We start from the raw sequence: 26,854 nt of genomic DNA, 5'->3' as shown, positions 1-26,854 counted from the left end.
GAATACCAGCCAGATGTCCCAGAAGCTCAGTCCCGCGTTGCAACAGAACATCCCGGAAGATGCCTGCGGTGAGAAGCACCTGCAACCAGCACGGCTGTTCTGTGAGGATGACCAAGCCACGCTTTGTGACAAGTGTTTCCTGGCCCGGGAGCATCAGAATCACGTGGTGTGTGGAGTACAGGAGGTGGCGGAGAACTACAGGGTAAGCTTCCTCCAGACCCCAGAGCACCGAGACTGCCGCCTCTTATGTATTAACTCACGTATTCGGGGGACAGCTCATCCGATCCTCTAAGACCATCCCCCTGGTTAACGTTTACCAGGAAATACTAGACGAGTGCCCTGTGCAGACCTGCAGTGTCAAAGCTAAGAAAACATATGGTCAGGCCTATTGACCTTTCCGCTAAGATTGGGGACCTGACTGCTCTAAAGCAATTTGCTGTACCTGGAATTCTGAGATCTATTTCCTTGCAGAAGTTATTCCAGGAGCTATTGATCCCATTGAAGGCGAAACTGGAAGCTGCTAACAGCCTATTGGCTGAGGAGCAAGAAAGAATGGCGATGGTTCAGGTCAGTGCTCACCTTGATTTTTAGGAGGAAATTACCCATAATGCTGGATAGCAAATAAAATATACAAAGTCAAAATACAAAAGACAGAACAAAAAGAAATATTTGAAATCCTTAAGTAGAAAAATTGTTCATTTCTTAACAGACAGCTTAAAAATCAGTAAGTGAAAGACTAGAAATTTAGAAAAATGATCAAAGAAATAGAGTTCAGAGAAAAGAGACTGTAGATATCTTCTGAACATACAAGAAGATCCTGAACTTTGCTCATTGTAAGAAAAAATTCAAATTAACTGTATTGTATTGAATTTGTTAGTGAGATGGCATTACAACCCTTTTGGCAAAGATAAAAAAGATTGTTAACAGTTTATAACAACGCTGTAGGAGAATGACATCCCATTTTTTTGATGGCCATATAAATTCTGAAACCATTTATTTATTCATTCATTCATTCATTCATTTATTTATAAATTTTTTTATTGACTAATTTTAGAGAGAGAGAGAGGAAGGGAGATAGAAACATCGATATGTGCCCTGACTGGGGATCAAACCCACAACCTTTGTGTATCTGGACGGTGTTCTAACCAATCGACTAACTGGCCAGGGCCAACTGAAATGATGTTAAAGGGAAATTTGAGAATAACCATCGGAATTGAGCATTCGCCATTTGTTGTGCATAAGTTTCCACTTCAGATTTCCAGCCCTTTTCTGATATTTAACTCTATTCGGTTCCAGATACCCCAGATTTGGGGTCATCCTTCTTTTAATTTTTAAAGAAAAAACATCTAGTTGAAGATGATGAGGATTGCCTGGCTGTACAAAAATTTTTCAAATGATCCATGTTGTTTTTTTAGTGCCAAGCACCATGCATTCAACAAATATTGGGTTTTCCAGGAAATATACTAAAACCGGGGTGTTAGCAGTGAAATAAACAAACAATTCTACCCTTCTGTAGCTGATGTTTTACTGGAGGCAAAGTAAAAAGAATAGAGAATGTTTCATGTTAAGTGCTATCATTTTTTTTTGGAAAAGCAAGAGTGATGGAATACAGTGTTAGATAAAGTGATCAATACCCCATCGCTCAGAAAGTGGCATTTGGGAAGACTCAGCGATGCGAGGAACTGAGCCAGGCAGTCTTAGGAAGAATGTTCTGGGCAGAGGGAAGGACAGGTCAGAAGGTCTTGAAGCTGGTGTTTACTTGGATGGGGATATGTGAAGGAAGCGGAGTCCAGAAGATGATGAGATCAGGAGATGCAGGGATCCAATCATCTAGCTGGGCAGTTGACTTTAAATGAAAAAAAAGAAACCAGTGGAAAGGTTTGAAGAAGAAAAACATGATCTAACTTTCAATGTCACAGAAGCACTCAAGCTGCTGAAGGGAGGTTAGACGGTAAGAGGAGTACAGATGTGAATGGGACTGTTGCAATAGTAAGGGCCAGGTGATGGTGAACTGGTGAGGTAGCAGTCGAGGGAGTAAATGGTCAGGTTCTTGATAAATATTGATTCCATCAAGTGTTAGGAGATTAAATATCACTAAACTAACAACCCCCAATGTGTATTTTCAACCCAGCCTTCCAAATACAGTAATAGGCTTTCTTGTTCACCTTTCTACTTGGCATTTCTCCTTGGATGGCAAATTAACTGATGAAAATCAGCATATTCAAAACTGAGCTTCTTCCCCACCTTTGAGATCTGTCCTTTCCATTGTTTTCCGTTCTATGTCTTGGCAACTCTGTTCCTACAGCTGCTTAAAGCTAAAAACCTTGGAGTAGCTCATTAATTTCTCTTACTGGATGTCCCTTAGAGCATCAGCAAATGTCATTCACAATTCCTTCTCATTTTTCTGTTTCCCTTCTCTTGGGTAACTGAGGTTATAGATTCCTCAGTTCTAAATCAATTAACATTCTTTCCTCTTGCTTTCATGTTCTAGGTTGGTGTTGATATCGTGATAGATCTCGACTCTGAAATTTCCTTGATCCTTTGTATTTTGTCCTTTTCTTTCTTCCCTTGATGTTTTATATTTCTGTGTCTTTAATTGAAGTTAGAGATGGAAAAGATTTATGGTCAGTCTGTGGTGTTTAACCTGAAGCTTCTAATGTCTCTCTCTGTGATGAAGGAAGAGGAGCAGAATTTTAAGGATGTGATTGAGTCCGAATATGAGATGATGTTCCGGTTGATGACTGAAGAAAAGGGGACAAGGTTCCAGAACCTGCAAGGGTGCGTATTCAGCCCGAACTTGAGAGAAGCCAATCTGAGTCAACTGATGGAATTTGCTACAGAGCTAGAGGAAAAGTTGCAGGAAACACTACAGGTGAGATGTTGAAAATGGTATCCTTACAATGTTTGGGAAATGGCAGAAAGTAGAGCTGAACATGCCAATTCCAGAATAAGACACCTGGTGACATCAATGTGTGTATGCAAAGAATGTATGTATTCACCCAGCAATCCTATTTCTGAGATTTATTACAAATATACTTACCTGCATATGAAAAGAAACATGGATAAGGGAACGCTGTAAAATTATTTCAGTCTAGAGACTGATTAAGAGGTAATCTTTGAAGTCAGGCTGATGAAGTGTCTATCTGGGGTCTACTATTTACCAGCCTCTCTGAGGCCTTGGGCTTGTTATTTAATCTCTGACTTGGTTTTCTTAGATGTAAAGTGGGAATTTTAATGGCCCTTGGTTCATAATACTGATGTGAGGATTGAGTGTGACAGTCTGCATATCCTTTTAAAATAATGTTTGTACATTTTGTGCACTGGGAAAGTATTAGGTATTATTACTACTATATCATTTATTGATAGCAAGAGATTAGATACAACCTATATCAGTATTTGACTTATGAAATAAACTTATGTACATAAAATGCAATGCTCTTTAGCACTTAGAAAAGATAACATGGCTCTATGTGTATAGATAAAGAATGCTGTCCAAGAACACATTATTTAATAAGGAAAAAGCAGATTGTCAGATCAGCAAGAGAGTGCAATATGCCACTATTTGTATTCTTTCAGAAAAACTAACATGAACATGTGCTTTGCGCCTAGGTGGAGCGTCTTTGCAAGGATAAAAGAGAAACTGATATCAATGGCTTCATTTTTTATTTTTATTGATACTTAACTTTTGATGCAAATCTTAATTCGGTGAATAAAATAGGGGGATTTTCTGAACAAAACTGCACAGTAAAAAAATGATCTAGTTTTGGTCCAAGTTGTTATCTGAATAAGTAGGCTACACAGACACCATCCACATCAACATAGATATTTTCTATTGAGGTGTCCTGTTTAACAGGAGCTATCTTGGCCTTATCTAATTATGTACAATATATTTCTGGGGTAGCAGGCAGTAAAAAGGGTTTCTAAAAGATGGTTGAATTAACAAATAAGAGAAATCACTGGTTGTTAAATAATAAGAAGATGCTTCTGCAGGGATTGGACAGCCTGGGGAGAGAGAACATGAGGAAACTGCAGGCGAGTGAAGTCAGGCTCTCGGAACAGATCTGCAGCCTCCAGAAGACCACCGCCGAGCTAGAGAAAAAGTGTGGGGAGTCCGCCTCCGTGTTGCTCAAGGTAAGAGTCTAGAAAAAGCCTTACCAGGCGGTGGCCCAGGGGATAATGCATTGGCCCGGGACGCTCAGGTCTCAGGGTGAAATTCTGAGGTCGCTGGCTTAAGCACAGGCTCACCAGCTTGAGTGCAGGATCATAGATGTGATCCTGTGATGGCTGGCTTGAGCCCAGAGGTCGCTGTCTTGAGCAAGGGGACACTTGGTCGCAGGGAGCATCCTTACACTTCTGTCAAGGCACATATGGGAAAAAGTCAATGAACAACGAAAGTGCTGCAAATACAAGTTAATGCTTCTAATCTCTCTCCCTTTCTGTCTGTCTGTCTTTCTCTTTCTGTCTCTGTCTCTAAAAAAATAAACAGAAAAATAAAAAGGATTCTAGAAGGAACCTTGATTATAGTATTTGAGAAGTGAAAAGTGGACCATGTGCAGTAGGGGTCATTTCCAGAACTCAGTATCCAGTGCTTTCCAACCGTTCATGAAGGCTAGTTAGCGAATTTCCAATCCCCAAAAGCATAATGAATTATTATAAAAGTCACAATATGGTATAGAGCTACTTCATGATATAAATTCTCACCTTAAGATTATTAATAGTAAGTTTAAATTGATATGTCCCTCAATATGTAAATAATCAGTCAAATTATGATGCATCTATACAATAGAATATTCTGCTATTTTGTGCTCTGTGGGTACTAAAACATTATCTTCAAGATAATCTGGTGAAGTGAAAAAAAATGCAGAACCACTTTTTGTTTGGTTTTAGAGAATGTGTGTATAACATACAGATATGAACATTAACATTCAGCCCACCTCTAGCAAAATAAACACATTTTAATCAGTGGTAACCTTGGGAAACAAGGGTGATATTTATTTGTATAGCGTTATATATTTCTATATAAAGCAATTTGTATTACCTTTCAACAAGCACATACATTATTATCTTGTTGGAGACTCCATACCTCTCTGCCAGGCCCATATTTGCAAGGTGGCTGCTCTTATTGGAGAAAAAGCTCCTACTCAGAAATCCTCTGGTTCCATTCTGGAACCAAGCTAGTTCCCCACACAGGCAGGTGTGACCCGCCGGGCTCCTGACCTGGCTTCAGCCACCCTCCGCACCCTAGCCGGCCCTTCCATGCTCAGCCCTTGCCACCCAGCATAGAGAGCAAACTGATGGGCTGAGTTGGAATGATCAGTGTTCTGAATGAGATGGCTGAGGTGAAGCTATAGAAAGTATTTCTTTTGGGAATGTAACAGTGACTTCAAGTATTTTTCTGATTTTTTCCTATTCACTGTTAAAATTTGATATCAGAATTAGCATCATGAAAAAATTACATGGAAATCGATTTATTAGAAGATATTCTCATGGGTATAACCCACAAAGGACTTGGCTCAAATACTCACTAGTAACCGTGTCTCCTTTTCTGTCCTGTAGGATGCACGCAATTGTTTGGAACGGTAAGTTTTCATTTGGGGAATATTTGGGTCAGAATCAGGGACCCAACATTACAGGACCTCCCTGTTCCTACCCCAACATTTTTGAGGTCATCCCCTGGGTAGAGAGTCCCGGGGTCACATAACTGAGATTGTCCTTTCTTTATAGGATTGGTGGCCCACTGCTACTTCAGTGTCTAGAGCCTGCGCAAATCACAGACCCGAGTTTATGCCAAATACCAGGAATGAGCAAAGTGCTGGAAGCGCTTCAAAGTAAGTTGACACATCTGTTATTACATCCTACCGTAAATAACAGTAAATTCCAGATAGCTTAAAGATGGAAAAGATCAGAGACTTTAATATGTTTACACACATTAGATAACTATCAAAATAATTGCATTATCTTATGTTGAAAGGCTCTCCTGTGCAAATCCTTTACCATTTTTCCAACCTTGAAATGAATTGCAGGCAAATTCCACTATTTAAAAATGTTCAACTTCTAGGGGGGAAAATGTCAATATGTGTAACAAAGGATTTGTGTCTCCTATCCCGCATAGTTCTGCTTTTCCCTGAATATCCTGTAAGTGGACTCGTGCGGGCTTTGGAGTCTGGCGTTTTTCACTGAGTATAATGTACGTGAGGCATATCTTAGCTTGCTGCATGTGATCCGTAGTTCCTTTGTGTTGCTGTGTGCTATGCCATTGTATGAATATACCACAATTTATTTATTTCTTTTGCAATTCTGTGGATGCTTAAGCTGTTTCCAACTTTATGCTATAAATAGTTGCTTACAGATTGTTGTGTGGCCATGACTTCTTTTCTCTTGGTTGAATATACACACCATTTTGCATACCCACCAGTAATGTATGAGAGATTCATTTGCTCTACATCCTTGCTAGTATATGGTATTGCCTTTTTTTAAATTAGAGCTAACCTAATAAGTATATATGAGTATATCACTTTGGTTTTTAATTTGCATTTCTGAAATGACTAATGCTGTTGAGCATAGTTTCATGTGTTTACTTGTCCTATACTGTTGCTCTTTTTTGAAGTATATCTATGAATATTTTCTCCCATTTTAAAAATTGTGTTGTATATTTTCTTCCTGAGTTTTGTGATTTCTTTATATATTGATTATTATTAGGCCTTATTCAGGTATGTGTTTTACAAAGATTTCTTCTAGTCTGTGTTTTATATTTTTATTTACCTAATAAAGTCTTTCAAAGAGAAATTTTAACATTTGAAGTATCATTTATCTTTTTTTTTATGGCTTCTGCTTTTTGCATCCTAAGTAACCTTTTCTTATCCAACAAAGATTTTCTCCTAGAAATTTTACAGTTTTAGTTTTGATGTTTAGGTCTATTATCTATAGAGAGTTAATGTTTGTATATGTTTCAAAATATGCTACAACTCCCCATTTTTTGTATATATACATGTGTGTATTTATATCCATTGTTCCAGCATCCTTTGTTGAAAACACTACCCTTCTCCATTAAATTTATTTAGCACCTCTGTTCAAAATCAGTTAGCATATATGGACTCCAATACAACCATCGGCCATTGTGTTTATCTTACCCTTTTGCTAATCCACAATGACTTAATTGATTACTCTATAAGCAATCATAAAACTAGGTATTATGAGTTCTCCAAATTTGCTCTTTAAAAAATAATTCTGGCTACTCTACAGACTTTCTTTTTATGTAAAGTTTAAAAGCAGCCTATTGGCTTCTATGAAAAATTGCTGGGGTTTTGACTGGTATTACATTGAGTGTATAGATTAATTTGAGGATAAGATGGTATAGCCATTTATTTAGGTGATTATTGATTTATTAGTGTTTTGTACTTTTCAGCAAACAAATATTTAATTAGATGGATCAGTAAGTATTTTATTTTTAGTGTTATTATTAATGGTACTAAATACCAATTTCTGATTTAAATTTCATTTAGTTTTTATTACTAGTCTATAGAAGTAATATTGATTTGTGTATATTGACATTGTATTTTATAACTATGCTAAACTCATTTATTAGAACTACTGGATTATTTGGCATCTTCTGCAAGATAGTCTGGTAATCTGTGCATACACACGGTTATATTTCTTTCTGTCCAGTCTGTACACCTTTTCTGTATTTTCGCACTTTAAAATACGTACTGGCTAAGAGCTCCAATATGATGTTGAATGGAAGTGGTGAGAAACATTTGCCTTGTTCTTGCTCTTAGAGAGAAAGAAAGCATAAGTCTTTCACCTTTAAGTTTGATGATAGGTATATGTTTTTCAAAATTGGCTTTCATCAAAGTGAGGAAGTTGCCCTCTATTACTGGTATGAAAACTTTTTGTCATGAGTGAATGTTGAATTTATTAGAAGCATTTTCTGTATCTGCCAAAATATTTACACGGTTGTTTTTCATCTATTAATATTATTTTCAGATGTTGAGCCAGCCTTAACTCTTGGTACCAATGTCTTACCCATTTTATATATTGATAGATTTAACATGCTAGATTTAACATGCTAATATTTTTAAAGATTTTTGATATTTTTTTAGTGAAGCATTGATATTTCTTTAGTGAAGCTTTTTTACCTTATTATCATCCATTGACACTTTAGGTAGTTCATTTGTAGATAATCTATTTTGTTCTTTATCAAGTTCACTGGGTCTTACTTTTCAGTTTCCTATATCCTGTAGATATTTTTAAGCTTATTTTTCTTTAAACTTAGTAAGCGAAAGTTATTTCAAAGTCTGTATCTAATAATTTCAATATTGAAGTTATTCAGATTTATTTCTGCTATTGTTACTCAACAGTGCTCCCTTACTTTGTGAATGTGCATTTAATGACTTTTTAATAGGCAAGCCTTCCTTTTTTCCTTAGATTCTAATTTTAGAAATTCTTTAAAGCCAAGAACAAAGGTGCACATTCTTCCAGAAAGTATTTGCATTTGTTTCTGCCAGGCTTCTGGAAATATTAAGAGCATGGGACAACTTGAAACTTTAAAATTTAAGGCTTTGTGACTTTTTATACCACCCTACTGGTGACGTAAATTGGGTTTAAAATCCAGAGGTTTAAATTCATTTGGCCGAAAAACTCACTACTGGATTAGATGTTAAATAAAGTAAGAAATAAAGAACTACTCCAGGTTTATGGCTTGATCAACTAAAGTACTGAGGCTGCTATTAACTGAAAAGTAGGAAATGGGAAGGGAGAGGTTTGAGATTGGCATTTTGGGCATAGTATGTTTGAAAGGCCTGTTATGTCCAGCTGGAATTTGGCAGCTTACTTAGGGAAGTCTTGAATATATAGAAGCTATTTAAAACTGAGTCTTGATGAAGTCACATAGGGGGAAGGAGTACAAGAAATAAAAAGGGAGACCCAGGACCAAGGCATGAGAAATCACTATATTTTCATTCAGAACAGAAAAGGATAAGAGAAGAAACAATGAGAGAGAAGAAGGCAAGTGTCACTTTCATTCAAGAACAAGAAATCACATTGAGCTTTCTTGTTCTTAGCTTGACTTTTTTTTCTAGAGGATTCTCACAGGCTTTTATCCTCTGCTAATACCTTCCCTTTTGATTTACTCACTGTCAAAGGTCTGCTGGCAGCAGTTTCTAGGCGAGCAGGTCACACTCGTGCTGTGTAAGATGAGGAGATCAATTCAGTCACAGGGAAGAGCCATGAATTAACTGCTTTATTAGGGAACTCCAATGCTTCCAGCTGTTGAGGCTTGTAGAAGATCTTTAGGGAACAAGATTTGGGTCCCGGGTGATGCCTGTCTAGGACTGGATAGCAGGTGATTTTTACAGCCTGGTAAAATTCCTTTGTGGTTCGAAAGTCACTTCTACACACCTCTTCTTACTTCATTGTTCTTCCTTTGCACGTATACATTGCATCTCCTTCCTTCATCTTGTTGATGTTTTTCCTCTACGATGTCCTTTCTTGAATCAAAGCTTAGAGGTTCCTTTTCCTGGACTCTTCTACATTCCTTCTCCCATATCTGTCCCTGAGGCTGGGGCCCCCTTATTGGGAAGCCCCTACATGTTAGAAATAATCAGTCTCTGGCACTGGCTTTGATGAAACTAAGATAGTCAAGTTTCTCTCTCCCTGCAGGACCTATAACTTTGGATCGCCAAACAGCTCATCCCTATCTTGTCTTATCAGAGGATCTCAGAAGTGTGAGACTCAGAAATGTCCAGCTGGAGAGACCTGGCAACCCAGGCAGGTTTGACTTCAGAGCTTCTGTGTTGGGGGTGGAGAGCTTCACCTCAGGGAGGCATTACTGGGAGGTAGATGTGGAAAATGCAACAAAATGGCAGCTGGGTGTATATGGAGACTTTGTCAGCAGGAAGGGTATTGTGCCCAAAGCTTCTGGAGATAAAGTCTTACTCATGGGATCCATGATGGGAACTGACTATACCTTCTGGGTCTTTCCTTCTTTAAAAAGGGTCTCCTTGGGGCAGCAGATGCATAAAGTTGGAGTTTTCCTAGACTACAAATGTGGGCAGATATCATTCTATGACGTGTCAAAGAGACTCCTCATTTATAATTTCTCTCGTCTTGTCTTCCAAGGAGCTCTCAGGCCTATATTTTCTCTTTGTTTCCCAAATGGAGACACAAATTCAGACACTCTTAGCATCTGCCTCCCCAACATTTCTAGTAATGTTACTGTTAGCTCTCAATCTTCTTAGGTGTGAAATCTAAAACTTAGATGCTGGAAGGTCAAGGACGTGATGTTATAAAAGAATTTAGAGTAAGGAACCCAAGAAAAGATTTTCTGCACTTGAATTGGAAGTCAGTTCAGTACCTCAGAGCCTTTGCATTCATGTGGCTTTCTATACCTGTTTAGTGGAAGAGACTATGTTTAAGCTGAGTCTTAACTGAAGGACACCATACTAATTCAAACAACACATATATAGGCAGCATAAGATTAGAAAATTAGAGAAGAAATATTATCTGGAATTTTTAGAATGAGGTTTAAGACTGTAGAGATATTTCTGAAAACAGAATTAGGTTTAATCAGGACTTTTGATTTTTGAGGGTATCTTCATAGTTACTTGTGGAATGGAGATATCCTATTACTCATCCTACTATTGACACTGAGGCATCCAATATCTGACTGGGTCAAGTGGAGAACAGCTTAATTTCCCTGATTATTTTATCTGGTGGAAGAGGAAGTATTGATAAAATATGAATACTTAAAATTATTTTTTCAAGTATTCTACTTTTTATGAGAATATTAGAATTCTTAAAAGAAGCCTGATATTTCAATGCTTTAAAACATGTAAGGAAGATTGTCTTGTATTTGTTCTGTCTTTCTCTAGTTGACAATACACTGAAAAATGTTTTTTGTACAGCCTTGTCAGGGGTGCTCATACAGTTCTGAGAAGAGAACAACAAATTTATAGGGGAAGTTTTATGTGAAAGGCTCATCATACTTTATAGCCCTTAATATTTTTAACAACTATAAATGTATATTCTATAACTCAAATGTAGAAACTGAGACTCAGAGGTGACTGTATTTTCAAAATTACATAGCTGTTAGGTATCTAGTAAGTAACAAGGATAAGGAATTAAATCTGGACCATCCTATCAAAAAACAAGGTCTGTTTTGAATTGTGTAAGCATGACCAGGTAGGACAGTGGTCAGATTTTTTTCACATTTCCTAAATATGTGAGCCAGTATCTACACAGGAAGTAGAGGAAGCATATTATTTATACTTCCTCTGTAGGTACCTCTGTGTGTATTTTGGAGTCTCTGTTCTTCAGGATGGGTATAATAAAAGGAACAAAAGGCAAATAGCATAAAATTGCTTCCGTCAGGGTATGGGAAGCTCTAAAGTCTTATTTACAATACCTGTGTTTTGGCCACAGATTTATAATTGACCATTTGGAATTCTTAAAATTTTCCTTTTAAACATGTAGATAATTTGTGTGTGTGTGTGTGTGTAAAGACATAGTTTTTGCACATCTTCACACCCAATCACTAGAAGACATGGGGTAAAAGTAACTTTGATCTGAGAAGTGGGGGTTGGGTTAGGTGAGCAAGTTTGAAGTGAGGTAACTATGTGGAACACAGAATAGAAACTCAGGCAGCAGCTCTCAGATTCCTTCCCAATATTCTGAGGGAAGAAAAGAGGTGATTTGATATGTAGAGAAATGTGAGAATTTTATAATAATTGCCCGTATGATACTAAATCTTTGCTATTATTTTACATCAAAACCTCTGTAACTTCACTATTAAGAATTATTTTCCCCAACTTGGAAATCAAGAGGATGTAGCCTGCCCTTCTGTTGTTACTCTAGGACATTGTCTAACACACACACAAAGATTACTTAAACTTTCTACAAAGTTGTACCTGCATCTGACTTTGGTATTTACCATTTGATGAGAACCTACACAGTGTAATGTTACATGTTAACTTGAAGAGTTGTCTGGTAGAAAAAAATATCCCCCAAATTTTGTTTTTATTTTGCCCTGTGGAATCTTTTACTGGTTTTATATTTAACCTAAGCAATCTTATTTTAACATTCTTTTATAGTCCTGATGATCTATTTTAACTGTCATTCTTCTTGAAATTAACTTTACTCTTTGCCTGGATCTTTAATTAGTTAATGAGTTGAATAAAATCTTTAACACATGTTCATCTATATTTGTATGAGGATTGTTTTTACGCCTTTGAAAATAATATTGAACACAGCCTACTCACCTTCTGAATGAAGACATCCAATGCATCCTTCCGGTCACAGAGACTTTGTGCAAGCAACTCCCTGTACTTCAGTCAACACTCTCTTCTTTTGCTAATTCTGGCTCATTCTTTGTATCTTCCTTTAAATGTCACTCCTCCTTGGCATCCTTAACAAGAGTGAATCTGAGGAGGTCACTGTAGTAATCACAGCTTCTTGTTACAGAAAACACAGTTGCAATATTATATTTGGATGGTCATTTGATTGCTCTGTAAATTCCATGAGAGTAAGGACTGTGCCTGTTTTTGGTTGTGTTTTGTTTTTTTCTGTAATCTGGTGTTAAATAGTCCCTAGCATACACTTTCTTTCAGCTGTATTCATTAAAAATTCAAGGGCCCTAGTTGCCTGACCTGTGGTAGTGCAGTGGATAAGGCGTTGACCTGGAATGCCGAGATTTCCAGTTGAAAACCCTGGGCTTGCCCGGTCACAGCATATATGATAAAGCAACTACTATGAATTGATGCTTCCTGCTCCCATCCCGCTTTCTCTCTCTCTCTCCTTTCTCTAAAATCAATCAATAAAATAAAATAAAAAGTTCAAGGGCCCTGGCCTGGTAGCTCAGTTGGTTAGAGCATTGTCCCAATATGCCAAGGTTGTGGGCTCTATCTCTAGTCAGGGCCCATATAAAAATCAGCCAGTGAATAGATAAGTGGAATAAGAAATTGATGTACCTCTCTCTCCCTCTCCTCTCTTGCTTTATACCCTTCCTCTCTCTTGAAAAAAAAATTCAATAAGTAAAAGTTTAAAAAAAAAAGAATTTGAGGAAAATACGTGTGGTAAATTGTAGGACTGGGTGGGTGATGGTAGAGTATCCAAGTCCTGGGGGGGAGCTATGCTTGTGTCAAAAGTAAAATGTGAGTAAGAATATGCAGGTGACACTGGTTGGGTTTGCCAGGGAGCCATAACAAAGTGCCACAGACTGGGTAGCTTAAGCAACGAAAATGTCCTATTTCTCGTGGCTAGAAATACAAAATCAAGGTACTGGCAGGGCCAGTTCTTTCTGAAGACCACTCCATGTTGATCTAACTTCCAGGGGTTTGCTGACAGTCGGTGTTCTTTGACTTATTGATACATCACTCCCTTCTCCATCTTCCTCGATTTCTACATGACTTTTTAATTTTTGATTAAATAAGGTCACCAGGCCTGACCAGATGGTGGCTCAGTAGATAGAGTGTCAGACTGGCATGTAGAGGATCCAGTTTCAAGGCCCCGAGGTTGCCAGCTTGAGTACGGGCTCATCTGGTTTGAGTAAGGCTCACCAGCTTGAACTCAAGGTCGCTGGCTTGAGCAAGGGGTCACTCAGTCTGCTGTAGCCCCCCAGTCAAGGCACATATGAGAAAGCAATTAATGAACAACCGAGGTGCCGAAACGAAGACTTGATGCTTCTCATTTCTCTCCCTTCCTGTCTGTCTGTCCCTAACTGTCCCTCTCTCTTTCTCTATCTCTGTCACGAAAAAAAAAAAAATAAACCAGTCATATTGAATTAGACACCCACCTTTCATTTAGGACTTTGGCATATCGTGTGTGTGTGTGTGTGTGTGTGTGTGTGTGTGTGTGTGTTTAGTGGGGACAATAACAATTCATCCTACAGCAAACGGGTTGGTGCAAAAATGGTTTTTCATGTGCAGCAGCATGTTTGCAAAGTGTCTGTGCTAAAATCCCTTGAGTTTTTAAAAACCTCAATATCCAGGCCCACCTTCATCCTGGCCCCTCCCCCATACACACACCAATTACTTAGAAATCTTTGGAACCCAGGCATCCCTTTTTCAAAATTCCCTGGGTGATTACAGTGTACAGCCAAGACAAGAAAATTAGCAGAAGCAAGAAACACAAAACAGCTGGCTTGGTCTGCGGGAGGTCGCCTTTTGTGTGGCTTGCAAGCGTAAGTCTTAAGATGCAGAGACTTGAGGACAGTGCTGGGAGGTGGACTCTTCACTTGCAGGTTAGAGTGAGTTTGCATGCTGCTTCTACTTGGGTCATGTGACTGGGAGTGCCAATCAAACTGCTCTTTTAGGAAGCTGGTGAGTGGAATAAGGTATAATTGAAAGTTTCAAAGTCTTCAATATCTGGTTAAGTAAGACCTAGGAAATCTTGGGAGCCTCCAGTGATTTGGAACATTTAAGACTATCTCACCACCCTGGGGAGCTATCTCTATGCTGACAACACCACATATGATAAGTTTTTGGCCAAGGCACATTTCAGTAAATCAATCCAGTTTCATTCTGTAGGTATAACTTGAAAATAGTGCTGTACACGTGTGTAGCAAAATCAAGCTGTGAAATTCCTTAGAACTGAACTGCTGATACACTTCTAGGTTAAGAATTAAGGGAAGGCTCAAAGCTCACACCCACCCAGACTTTCTCATATCTTAAGTTGAGAATCAGGGCAGTCCGCCTGAAATAGCCCAGCTGGGATGAAAGGGGAGAAAGGAACGTGACCTCACTGCAGTTAATTCTCTTGATGTTGGGTAAAGAAAAGCTAAAGAGGAAGAACCCTCAGGGAAGGGGGAAGTGATCTGAAGCTTGGCTTTCCTGGGTTTCCTGATTGGAATGTGACAGGTGCTGTCAGGGGTGCCCTGACCTGGGGAAGCGCACAGGTGGGGCTGGGAGGACATGCAGAGGTGGCATCAGTTGTCTTGCCAATTTGGAAGGCATGCAGAAAAATGGGGACATCTGCTCTGAAAAGAACCAATGTGAGACTGGAATTTCCCCCACCCGAGAAGTAGGAATTCCCCACAGCTAGAGAGGAATGCAGTAGAATGACCAAAAGGGTGTTAACATTAAATGCTACCTGTTAAAATAATTTAACTTGTACTTATGGTTCCAAATGCTTCCTATGTATTACCTCACTATAATTCTTTTCATTCTAAAAGATGTTTGCCTTTTATTTTTATTTTCCCAAGACAGAAATATGCTAAAAATCACCAGATAGTTAATTATACAAGCTCATGTAAAACCAGGCTATTTATTTCATGGACTGTGTCTCCCTAAAGGGATACATTCATTGAGATAACTGAGGCTGACTGGAGGGGCAGATGGGAGAAGTTACGGCCCTCATGCAGAAGAGAAAGTAAAATGCACGTGTTTCAAAAGAAAAGGTTGATGGAGGCTAATGTGACATTATTTTCATGAAATGTATGTCTGGATTTGTATAATAAAACTCTTAGTTAAAAGAATAGTTTAAAACCTATGTGAATATTTTCTTCTGAGTTTTTTAATCAGCTCTGTGTTCATACCACTGAGCCTTTCTAATCAGCTACAGATAACTCTGTACTTCTTATTTCAGATAGGAGAACTATGTGGTCCTTCCAGATGCTTAGAGATACTGTACTAGTGGGTTTCCTGTTAGAAAAGAGGGTGGGTCTGAGAGTAAACTGCCAGAGTGCAGTCAGTTCTCTTAACTCTTCCATTCTTTGGCTTGTGAAATTTCTGAAGCTAAAGCTACTGATGTTGATTCAGAACTTCAAAGGCTAGTGAATTTTTAGTCCAGGGACTATAAATGTGAATTTCCTCTGGGAAAAGACTGTCCTTATATTTATTGTGGAGTTAGACTGCTTTTTCTGGAGAGAAAGACAGATACAAATATACCTGCATTACCACTGGCTAGTGGATCACATGATGGGCTTTGTTCCCCAGGTGGAAGGTCAGTAGCTTATTCGTTTGACAGTTGTAAAGCCAGAAGCCAAGGCCAGGGCTACCATCAGAGCAGCCCAGCCCTTGCAGGTTCGCATTGGATTCGGACAGTCGGTAAAGAAACGACAGAGCCACAAACTGGTGGGCCATAGTCTTTAATTCTAGCTTGCACCCGGCGGGCAAGTAAAAATACACACTGGGCTCCAAAACCCAATCACATTCAGTGCTCACAAAGCCACTGACTTATCCAAGTTTCCTAGAATCAAAGGTTTCTAGCTCACCAGACTTATTCACCTCTGTTCCCCATCTCCTTCCTTATCCCAAATACAAACTCTACACAAACTGGCATCTCACTCAGCACTCCACCATCTTGGCTGCTTCTCCTGGCCTCCTCCACGTGGCCTTTCTCTGCTCTCTCTTCTAATGATAATCTCAGGAACCAAGAGAGGGCAAGCCCCCGTTCTGCCCCTATTTTATAGTGTAGAAATCCAAACCCTTAATCCAAATACATAATAGGGAAGTCTCTAATACAAAGTCACTTCTCTGAGGCATGATAGGATTGTACCACCTCACACCAAAAAGGGTGGGACAGGCTTAATCCCAAAACCAAGCCTCAGGCTACAACAATTCTCAACACACATTAATATCACCTGGGTGACGGCCTCACGTGGGCAGCGCCTATTTTTAACAAAGTGAGCATAATCCATTTTATCTGCCCAACAACAGTACAGCCATCCATTCTTAGACTATACATGATACCTGCATTTCCCCTTTGGAAAAGATGTCTTATTTTACCTCTGTCTCTCACCTTAAACACTGTGGAAGTACCACAGTAGCCACGCATGAAGTATTTTGTAAGTGGACTTTTTGTTAGAAAGAAATAGGCTTGTTCTTAATGCGTTGGTGGATAGTGAGATACTCTGCTGAAAAGAGATAAGATAGGGCCTGCTTGCTGCTGAGCAGTGAGACTCAGACTCCTGCCCCCACTTGGCCTCTGGAATGCTGGCAGTCAGGTTTATCCCTTGCCTCCAGGCAGACTCCTAAACCATGAGCAAAGGTGCCTAAGAGAAAAGACCTGGGATTTGTGTCTCACACAGTTTCAAACCACTGGCCAAGTGCTCCACTCGTGCATAAAAATGGACAACAAATAATCATTTAAGAAAAATATGAAAGATAAAGACCAACAGTAGGAAAGAAGAATTTGTAGATGTTGGGCAGATAAAATATATTATGCTCACTTTGTTAAAGATGGCGCTGCCCACGTGGAAGCTCGTCACCCAGGTGATGGTATTGGTTGCCCTTCTTGCTTGGGATGTCCGTGATTATATTAATGTGTGTTGGGGCGGGCTGTGGGCAGGCAGGATCCTTGTAGCCTAGGGCTTGATTTTAGGACTAAGCCTTTCCCACCCTTTTTGATGTGGGGTGGTACAATCCCATCATGCCTCAGATTTGTGACTTTGTATCAGAGACTTCCCTATTTTGTATATTGGATTAAAAGTTTTGATTTCTGCACTATAAAGTGGGGCAGACTGGGAGCTTGCTCTCTCAGTTCCTGAGATTAGCATTAGAGAAGAGAGAAGAGAAAGGCCATGTGGAGGAGGCCAGGAGAAGCAGTCAAGATGGCGGAGTGCTGAAAGAGAAGCCAGTCAGTACAGTTTGTGCAGAGGGAAGGAGATGGGGAACATAGGAGAATGAGACTGGTGAGGTAGACACCTTTGATCCTAGGAAACTCGGATAAGTCAGTAGCTTTATGAGCACTGATGAGTGGATTTTGGAACCCAATGTGTGTTTTTACTTGCCCGCTGGGTGCAAGCTAGGATTAAATGTAATGGCCCACCAGTTTGTGGCTCTGTTGTTTCTTTGCCGACTGTCAGAATCTAATGCGAACCTGCATGGGCCAGGCGGCTGTGATGGTGGCCGTGCCTACTGGCTTTACAGTAGTAAAACCTCAAAACTATCATTGATATCATTGGAGAGGTGAAAAGTTAATCTAGAGCTGTTGTGTATACTTAAACAAAAATTTTAAACAGTTAGAATAAAATAATTTGAAATAACCTAGAAAGGATAGCAAGAAGATGAAAACCGAAAAGGAAAAGTAGTGAGCAAATATCCATCCATCCATCCATCTATCCATCTAATCCAGGAAGTCTCCAATTTGACTGACATCCATGGCAAGGCAGGACATTATTAGGGTTATCCCAGAATGCCAGGGATGAAGAAAAGATCCTACCAACTTCCAAGAGGGGAGACTAGGTCAGACATGTAAAATCTAACCTCAGAATGACTTTGTGGTTCTCAGTATTGATACTAGAATATAGAAGCCAAAGGAGTAATTCCTTTTCCAGTTCTGGGGAGAAGAGCTTGCTAATTTCCAGTCCAGACCTAGCCAGATTATCACTTTAGGGTAGGAATACCTTTGTTAACTCTAATAGAATGTGCCCCATTACATTGAGAGAGTATACGAAGAAAAAAAGGATTCCCAGAAATGGTATATGCACCACAAGAAAGATAAAATAATTAAGAGAGTTATCAAAATGATGGTGAAGGAGAAAATACCCTAATGACAACAGCTCGGGTATCTTGAAAGAAAAATGATGTAGAAATGATTATTTGATAGATATTTGACTATATCAAGAACTTTATAGCTCCATAGGAAAGAGTAAGGAATGAATTAGTGATTGGTACATTAAGGAAATTTTTTTTAAAGAGAAGATAATTCATATGGAAAAATGAGACACTTGTTAACTCCATGCAAAGGAAAGTTGTTGCCTGTCCTGTGGTGGCACAGTGGATAAAGTGTCGACGTGAAATGTTGAGGTTTGCTGGTTTGAAATCCTAGGCTGGCCCAGCCAAGGCACAAATGAGAAGCAAATACTACAAGTTGATGCTTTCTGCTCCCCCTGCTCCTTTCCCTCCATCTCTTCTCCCTAAAATCAATATATAAAATCTTTTTTTTTAAAGGAAAGTTGTTGATTAAAGAATATTTTTGTTTGCTAAGCTGAAGAATATTTCTGTGGTCACAAACAAAATACACAATGAAAAAGGATTTCGTCAAATGTCATGACTATTGGAATGATGGGCGACGAAAAGTTATCTGTAGTAATAGGAGATAATGAAAGTCAATCCTTACTTTTATTGGTAGGGCACTACTGATAATGTCAAAAAATGAAAAGCTGAGTGTAAAGCCAGTAGCCACGGCCATCATCACATCTGCTTGGCCCATGCAGGTATTTGCATTTGATTCAGACAGTTGGTAGTGAAACAACAGCCAAGAACTGGTGGGCCATCATCTTTAATCCTAGCTTGCACCCAGCGGGCAAGTTAAAGCACACACTGGGCTCCAAACCCCACTCATTCAGTGCTCACAAAGCTACTGACTTTATCCAAGTTTCCTAGAATCAAAGGTTTCTAACCTCACCAGTCTCTTTCACCTCTGTTCCCCATCCCCTTCTCTCTGCACAAACTGGCTTCTCCTCCACCATCTTGGCTGCCTCTCCTCTCCTCCATGTGGCCTTTTTCTGCTCTCTCTCTGCTCTCCTTTCTCATGCTAATCTCAGGAACTGAGAGAGAGCAAGCTCCCGGTCTGCCCCCATTTTATAGTGTAGAAATCAAAACCTTTAATCCAATATACAAACAAGGAAGTCTCTGATACAAAGTCACTTAATCTGAGGCATAATGGAATTCCTCATGAGAGTGCACCACCCCACATCAAAAAAGGTGGGAAAGGCTTAGTCTTAAAACTTAGGCTACAAGGATCCTGCCTGCTTACAGCCTGTCCCCCACATCCAATGCAAACTATAAATGAGCAAACATATATATTATATTTACAAACTTATTTGACCAACACTGAGGAATTCGTTGATTCTGTAAAGGGTGCCAAGTTGAACATGATTGTATCTAAGTACCAGGAATGGAGGAGGAACACCTGCTGTTTTCTTTCGGTTTGATTAAAAAAAGTAAAATAAACCTTATTGTACTTTTTGATCTTAAGAACTAAAGTATAAAGTAATTACTTTAAAACTCTGAAAAATTAATAAATAATAAACTGTATTTCTTTTTAAAAAACCAAGAATGTTTTAATGCCAAATGTTATTTGAAAATTTAATTATTTCTATGCAAATTATGAGGAGTCTTTAAACAAATACTAGTACCAAGCTCTTTAGTTTCCATGATAGAATCTATATATTTATAAAGAAAGGTAAAAAGAAAAGAAGGAACCTTACAAATTTAAGCAGAAAAATTATAAAGAAACAAGCTAATAAGAGGCAAGACCCACGGAACAACTCAGACAAGCTTAAATCCTGGGCAAATAAGGTGAAAATTTGCTAAAAATAAACTATCAAGGCTGCAGGCTTGCAGAAGTTGGCACTTACGGGAAACTTAATAAAATAAAAACAGTCTGATCCAGAAAATGATTCTTGTAAGAACACACCTGAGGGAAGAGCAGAGGCACACAGAGATGCTGCCGCCGGGGTTTGGAGCAGAGGCTGGCGAGCAGCCACCGGCTATGTTGGCAGCGATTTTGTCCCTTGGCAACACGACAAAGTTACCTGAAACTTGTGTCTGACAGAAAAACGTGTGCTTCCATGGGCCAATGGTTTGCCAGCTTGATAGCTATAAACGAGGAATGAGCAATGGTTTGGATTGTGGAGGGACAGGAATTGTTTTGAATATTATTAACATTAAGTGTTATTAACACCCACAACTAATTATAAATAAGTTGATTGATCAATGTCGGTTCGGCCAGGCAAGGAGAATAACAAAGGACTAAAAACAGTAAATCTCAGGGCAGATTGGTTTTTCTTCCCACCCAGGGTAAGGCTGTGTTCTGCTAACACTTCTTGTACCAGGAAGATGCAATGCCTGTAGAATTTCTAGTAACGGAAACATGACAAACATAAATTGTGTGCATAAGTATTTTTGAATAGTAGTTAAGCATGACGTAGAAAGAGTCTATGGTTCAGTTTAAAACTACACTCAGTAGTGCCTTGAAGGTGCACCAGCTACCTGTTCTTGCTCTGTGTGGCCACCGTACTAGAATGAAGTTTCTCTACTGCTGTTTATGAAAACAAATGGAGGATGTCATCTGATGCGGTCGAGGGTTGATGCCTCTGTCCTTCCTTTCAGGCCTGCCCTTCCTGCCATTGCTAGGTCACCGGAAATGCTATCTCCCTGCCATAGCTGCATTTAGTGATAAAGCAGCACTGAACACTCTAAAACTTTCATAATTAGAGCGGGAAGGCTAGAGGTAAAATATACCTGAGGCTGATTGGACAGCTCAGTAATCTAAAGAGTGGTCATACTGTTCCATAACCTTTCCCTCTTGCCACCCTCCATCCGTCCTTCTCTTCAACATGTTGCCCCTAGCCCTGAGCAGTGACCTTCACTGATCACAGGTGGTCACTGTAGTTCTAGGCTTTACCCTCTTCCAGGCAAGAACATCCAGGGCGGAGGCGGGAGGGAGATTTCTGACTTGGAGAGTTGCTCACGTCTGGCACAGCTGCCTACTCTCAGGATAAGACTGCCCCAAAGCAAACGCACGCTTATGAGACTTCCTGCAGGAAGGGAAACACTGCACAGGCTCTACGTAGGGCCACAAATGGGGAAATGAGTGAAGTATTCTGGGTCAGGTCATTTCTAAGGTGGTTTTGCCAGGCAGAGAACTGCTAGAGCCTGAGCCAAGCTTATGACGTCACAGCAGAGGCTCAGTGATGACAGTGAGGCCGGGGCCGGATGAGCATGCTGTTGTGAGCCCTTTTAGGTGGTTCACAGTCTTTCAGGAGTAAATTGTCTAAAGCAGTCGCTGAATCATTTTCCTTGGTCTTTGTATTATTTAACATAGGGGCAGGACATTATGTTGGTTTCTTAGGCAAGTAAAATTTTCCACATAGTTTCCAGGAGACCGCCTCTTATGGGTCTTGTGCAGAACTAAATAAAGCCACTAACTATTTCTCTGTGTCATCTGTGGGTGTGGGGAAAGATATAGGATCATAAAAATGGGATCATGTTAGAGATCCTATTTTCTTTTTCCTTTGTCCTGCCAAGGTGCTTAGTTCAATGTGATTGAAAGAATTATTCATCTTCTTCCAATGTCTGCTGCTTCCCGATGCCTGGTAGCACCCTGGGAGGCCTCAACCCGATCTAGGTTCTTGTCATGAAACAAGAAGGAATTCAAGAGAGTGACGGAAAGATTTAGCAAAGCACAATAGTTTATTAAAGTGACAGGATGCATTGGAGAAGTGAGAGCCGGCAACCTCTGGAGAATGTGCTTATGGGGTCTGAGTGGAAGGTTTTTATTAAAAGTGAGCAAGCTGGCTGGTTGGTGAAAACAGCTGACTAACTTGTGGGTTATTTTGTCCATCTGATCATTAAAAGCTTCATTCACCTGCGGTCAAGTTTTTAAAATGGGAATTCACACAATAACCATTCTTATCCTCTGAGTTCTGTGTTGTACATTTACATACCCTATGCCAAGGAGTTCATGTTGCTGGAATATAAAGTTGCACATTAGTAGGTGGTGAGTAAAGGTGACACAGGATGTGATCAGAGACTCCAAGTCATCTGGGGCTGTTGTTAAAATGCAGACTCTGATTATGCAGATATGACATGGGCCTGAAATTCTGCATTTCTGAAAGTCCCAGGTGAGTCTGATGCTGCTTATCTATACAGCCCACACTCAGTAGCACAGGTTTAGACCAGTGTGAAAACGTTGCCAAGTAGAACAAAGGGTACATTACTGCCAGATCTTCCTGTTATTTTCTAACATAACTAGAAATCAGTAAAATTTTTTTTGAGAGAGAGAGAGAGAGAGAGAGAGAGAGAGAAAGAAAGAAAAACATTCAACTCGTCGTTCCACTTTAGTTGTGACCAGAGTTTGAACCAGCGGCTTGGAGTTGAGCCAGAGCCCTTGGGATGGAGCCGGTGACCTCAGTGCTGTGGGCAGCGTTTCATCCACTGCACCACTGGTCAGGGCACTAGCAGTCAGTAGTTTTATTAAAGGTATTCAAATAAAAGTCTAACCAAAAACAAACAAACAAAAATGTTGATCTGCTCATTTTCGACCCCTGTGGGGACCTTTGAGATTCTTTTAGGAAAAGTGGTCTAGAGGCAGAGTTCAACCAAAGGGCCACCTTGAGAAATAATCTTATACCTGGGAAGCTGAGAGGAGGAGGACCTGTGGGCCCCAAAACCTTCTGTGTTTACTCTTGGAACACCTGAGGTCATCCTGCCAAAAAGGCAGAGCTGGTATCCTGAAGCAACTCCAGTTGATGGAAGTGATATCTTCATTCTGTGAGGAGAGGACCTATGGACATTACTTAGAATTGAAGGAAGGAAGGAAGGAAGGAAAAGAAGGGAGGGAGGGAGGGAGGGAGGAAGAAAGAAAGAAGGAAGAAAGGGAGGGAGGGAGGAAGAAAGGAAGAAAGGAAAAAAAGATAAGAGAATACTCTCCTGACTTTGTCATGTGACTACAGATAGATAAAGCGGGGCCTTTCGTATGCCCAGTGTTTAGTAAGAGGTTTTCTCAAAGCTTTCCACAGCATCATTTGGCTTTGGGAGGTCCTTGGCCAATAGTTTTTCATCTAGGTGATTACTGGGGGCAAAAGCACCCAAAAAGGGTATGAATGCAAATCCTTTAAAATCAAGAACTGCTGTACCCATGTTAATTAGGATCTGAGTATTCTTGTCAATGCGATGGATATAAATGTCTGTCAAAGACAGCCCAGCTTCACTCTCCTCACTTAAAGAAGGGGCCATTCCAGAGCCGCTGAAGCTGTGCTATCGGCAGGATTAGACGCCACTTTTCCATGTGTTCCATTTCCACTCTCAAGAATAGAGGGCTGATGAATTGATACCCAAGGCCCTTGAGAGAAAGAGGAAAACAAAGAACAATAGTGTCTTTTACACTGCCCACGCATCCACACCACCGGACCCCTGCTCTTAGGCCTCTGAGGGTGGAAACTGGCTGAGGTAGGGAACTTTACCTCTTAAGTTTGCAACGTTAGAAAAGGCTCCTTAGCCAGATTTTCCTTTCTTAAATGAATTAAATTTTCCTTTAAATTAAATTTATTGGGGAGACATTGGTTAATAAAATTATATGTTTCAAGTATACATTTCTATGACACATGATCTGTATATTGCATTGTGTGCCCACCACACAAAGTCAAATCAGCTTCCATCACCACACATTTGACCCCCTTGACCCACTGCTGCCTTCCCCCTTCTCCTCTGGTAACCACTGTACTGCTCTCTGTGTCAGAGTTTTTATTTGTTTGCTTGATTTTGTTTGTTCATTTGTTGCTTTCAGCTTTATATCCCACATATGAGTGAAATCATATGATTCTTGACTATTTCCTTTTTCAACTTTTTATTTTGAAAAAAAAATTCACCTATAGAAAAGTTGAAAATGAATCTCAACATCCACACACGTTCATGTTCTGCCCCCTTTGGTTTACCACCCACCATTTCTCTCACTGCACTCAGACACACGTGCACATTCTGACTTTGGTTTGGATTTGGCAAAAATCAAATAACTCTGCGTCATCCTTGGGGGGCCGCATATAAGCTATTCTCAGAGGTTCTATAGACCAGCCTAGATGCTGGTGTTGAAGAAGACACCATCTCGCTTAAAACAAAACAAAAAGACACCAGTTTGAATCCCTCTTCCTCCTCACCTCCTCCCTCTCCCCCAAGGAAAGAAAAGATCCACGGGAGAAGTTGACATCTCCTCTGTTCTTCCAGAGGGTTTGGGAAGAATTGTACCATTCCAGGAAGCTTAGGAGATGCCTTTTTGTTAATTCACAACTATGCTATATGCTATGAACTTGGAGTCTGGCTTTTGTTGAATGGCCTGAGAAAGTAATTGAAGATTTCCCCTACACAGGAGGAAAAAGCAGTCTTCCTTCAAATTTGTCAGGAGCAACTTATGAGAACTTATGAAAACCACTGAAAGTCTGTCTTGTTAAGTGTCTGTGAGCTGTCATTACGAAAACGGGAAAATATGAACTGACCCCTTCACACTCTATTGCACAAAGACAGATATAATTAATTTGATATAGGGTATTTCTTGCAATTTCCCTTTCCTAAGGAATCATCCTATGTATGATTATAAAATCACTTAATTTGCTTTGATGCTTAATTCCCAAGGCTATGTGGAGATTTGTTTTAAAATTTTATTTTTGAATTGGTAATAACACTTCCTTGAAAACTCCTCTTTATCTAATCAGATGTTCCTCTTCACAGAATTTGTAAATTAGCAAACATGTATATATTTATTTTTAACAAGTAATTATAGCATAATTTTCTACATTTTTTTCATAAAATAATGCATCATGGAATGGCAGAAATCTCATTTATTGAAAGAAAAAAACCCTCAATTATAAAATATCTAAAAATTAATATGAAGTGCAAGACTTATGAAGACATTAATAAGAAAGTTTATTGAAAGACCTTAAAAGTAGGAAGACACATTATGCTTGTAATAGAACACAATATTATACAAATGTCAATTCTCACCTGATTTCTAAAGCAATTCCAAATATAAAATCCCTTCAATAATTTCTTGAAACATGACAAATGTTTCTAAAGTGTGAATGGAATAATAAATATGTGAAAAGAGCCAATAAAAAGAATCCAAAAGAAAAATAATAGAATGGAGTTTTCTAATGATAGATAGACAACAAATTATTTAATAAACAATTTGGGAGAGTTGGCTCTGGTTTTAGGAATAAAATGTATATCCTCAAACTCAATAATAAATTCCAAATTAAGACACAAGTGCAAACAAATTAATCTAATGCTTTAAAAGAGACTACAGAAAAAAATAGTTTTATAATTTTGGAATAGAAAAGGTTTTTCTAAGCATGCCATAAATCCTAGACACCGTAAAATAAAGGTTGAAATATTTAAAACTACATAAAGCTAAAGACAAATGGCAAACTAGGGAAAATGTTTTGTGACATATATGACAAAGTATTGTCTTACTCCAGACCAGGGGTCGGGAAACTTGGCTGAGAGAGCCACAAATGCCACATATTTTAAAATGTAATTCCATGAGAGCCATACAAAGACCCATGTACATTACGCATTATCCAATAAAAATTTGGTGTTGTCCCAAAAGACAGCTGTGATTGGCTCCAGCCACCCGCAACCATGTACATGAGCGGTAGGAAATGAATGGATTGTAATACACGGGAATGTTTTATATTTTTAACGTTATTATTTTTTTATTAATGATTTGTCTGCGAGCCAGATGCAGCCATCAAAAGAGCCACATCTGGCTCGCGAGCCATAGGTTCCCTACCCCTGCTCTAAACAACTTCAACAGATCAATAAAAAAAAGTCTAATAGAAAAATAAGCAAAGAACAATAAATGGTAATTTACAATGGTAAAGATAAAAGTAAGTGATAAATATGCATTTTCTTTTACTAATTAATACATAGAATACAAATTGAGGTGTTAAAAAGAGGATGATTTTTTACACATGAAAATATTTATAGCACTTTTTTGCCAAGATTATGAGAAACAGACACTCTCATAATTGCTTGGAGATAGTATATGTGAATGTGATCTCTTTAACCTGGAAAACTCTATTTAAATTGGTTGGGATACATCAAACCCACTTTTACAACTTACCTCGTGAAAATAATTGGACAGCTGCAGAAAGAGGAGTTACAAGACACTCTTAACACTGTTGTAGTGGAAAAATATCAATAGGAAAATAGCTAAATAAATTATAAAACATTTAATTAACTGTTAAACAGGGGATGGATAGATGGAAAAAGATTCTGAATTGTACTTTGAGTGATGAAAGCAACTTTCCGGGAGACATTTAAGATTATATGTATTGAGAATTCTGAGCTAAACAGTTTACACGGGTCATCTTATTTAATCTTCAGAACACTGGCTGTCTAGTGTATCAAAACGTTACAAA

General features: G+C 39.1%; 1 protein-coding gene across 1 annotated transcript; it reads left to right on the top strand.

Annotated features, from left to right (window-relative positions):
* The first annotated feature begins 13 nt into the window (after window positions 1–13).
* Window positions 14–10,235, top strand: TRIML2 (tripartite motif family like 2). The gene is made up of 7 exons (XM_066237497.1): window positions 14–202; window positions 472–567; window positions 2,678–2,872; window positions 3,991–4,131; window positions 5,557–5,579; window positions 5,725–5,828; window positions 9,658–10,235. Exons 1-7 carry the CDS (start codon window positions 14–16, stop codon window positions 10,233–10,235), a joined length of 1,326 nt encoding a protein of 441 aa, XP_066093594.1.
* The last annotated feature ends 16,619 nt before the right edge of the window (window positions 10,236–26,854 follow it).

The sequence above is a fragment of the Saccopteryx bilineata genome, chromosome 6 (genome assembly GCF_036850765.1).
Source record: "Saccopteryx bilineata isolate mSacBil1 chromosome 6, mSacBil1_pri_phased_curated, whole genome shotgun sequence".
NCBI classification, from domain to species: domain Eukaryota; kingdom Metazoa; phylum Chordata; class Mammalia; order Chiroptera; family Emballonuridae; genus Saccopteryx; species Saccopteryx bilineata.
Note: the sequence above shows the minus strand (reverse complement) of the source record. Positions and strands in the feature narration are given on the sequence as shown.

Bases quoted from the DNA above. Each gene is read 5' to 3' on its own strand.
- TRIML2 (XM_066237497.1), top strand. From the start codon at position 14: ATGTCCCAGAAGCTCAGTCCCGCGTTGCAACAGAACATCCCGGAAGAT. The intron at 568-2,677 runs GTCAGTGCTCAC...TCTGTGATGAAG, and splicing joins AAAGAATGGCGATGGTTCAG to GAAGAGGAGCAGAATTTTAA. The intron at 5,829-9,657 runs GTAAGTTGACAC...CTCTCCCTGCAG, and splicing joins AGTGCTGGAAGCGCTTCAAA to GACCTATAACTTTGGATCGC.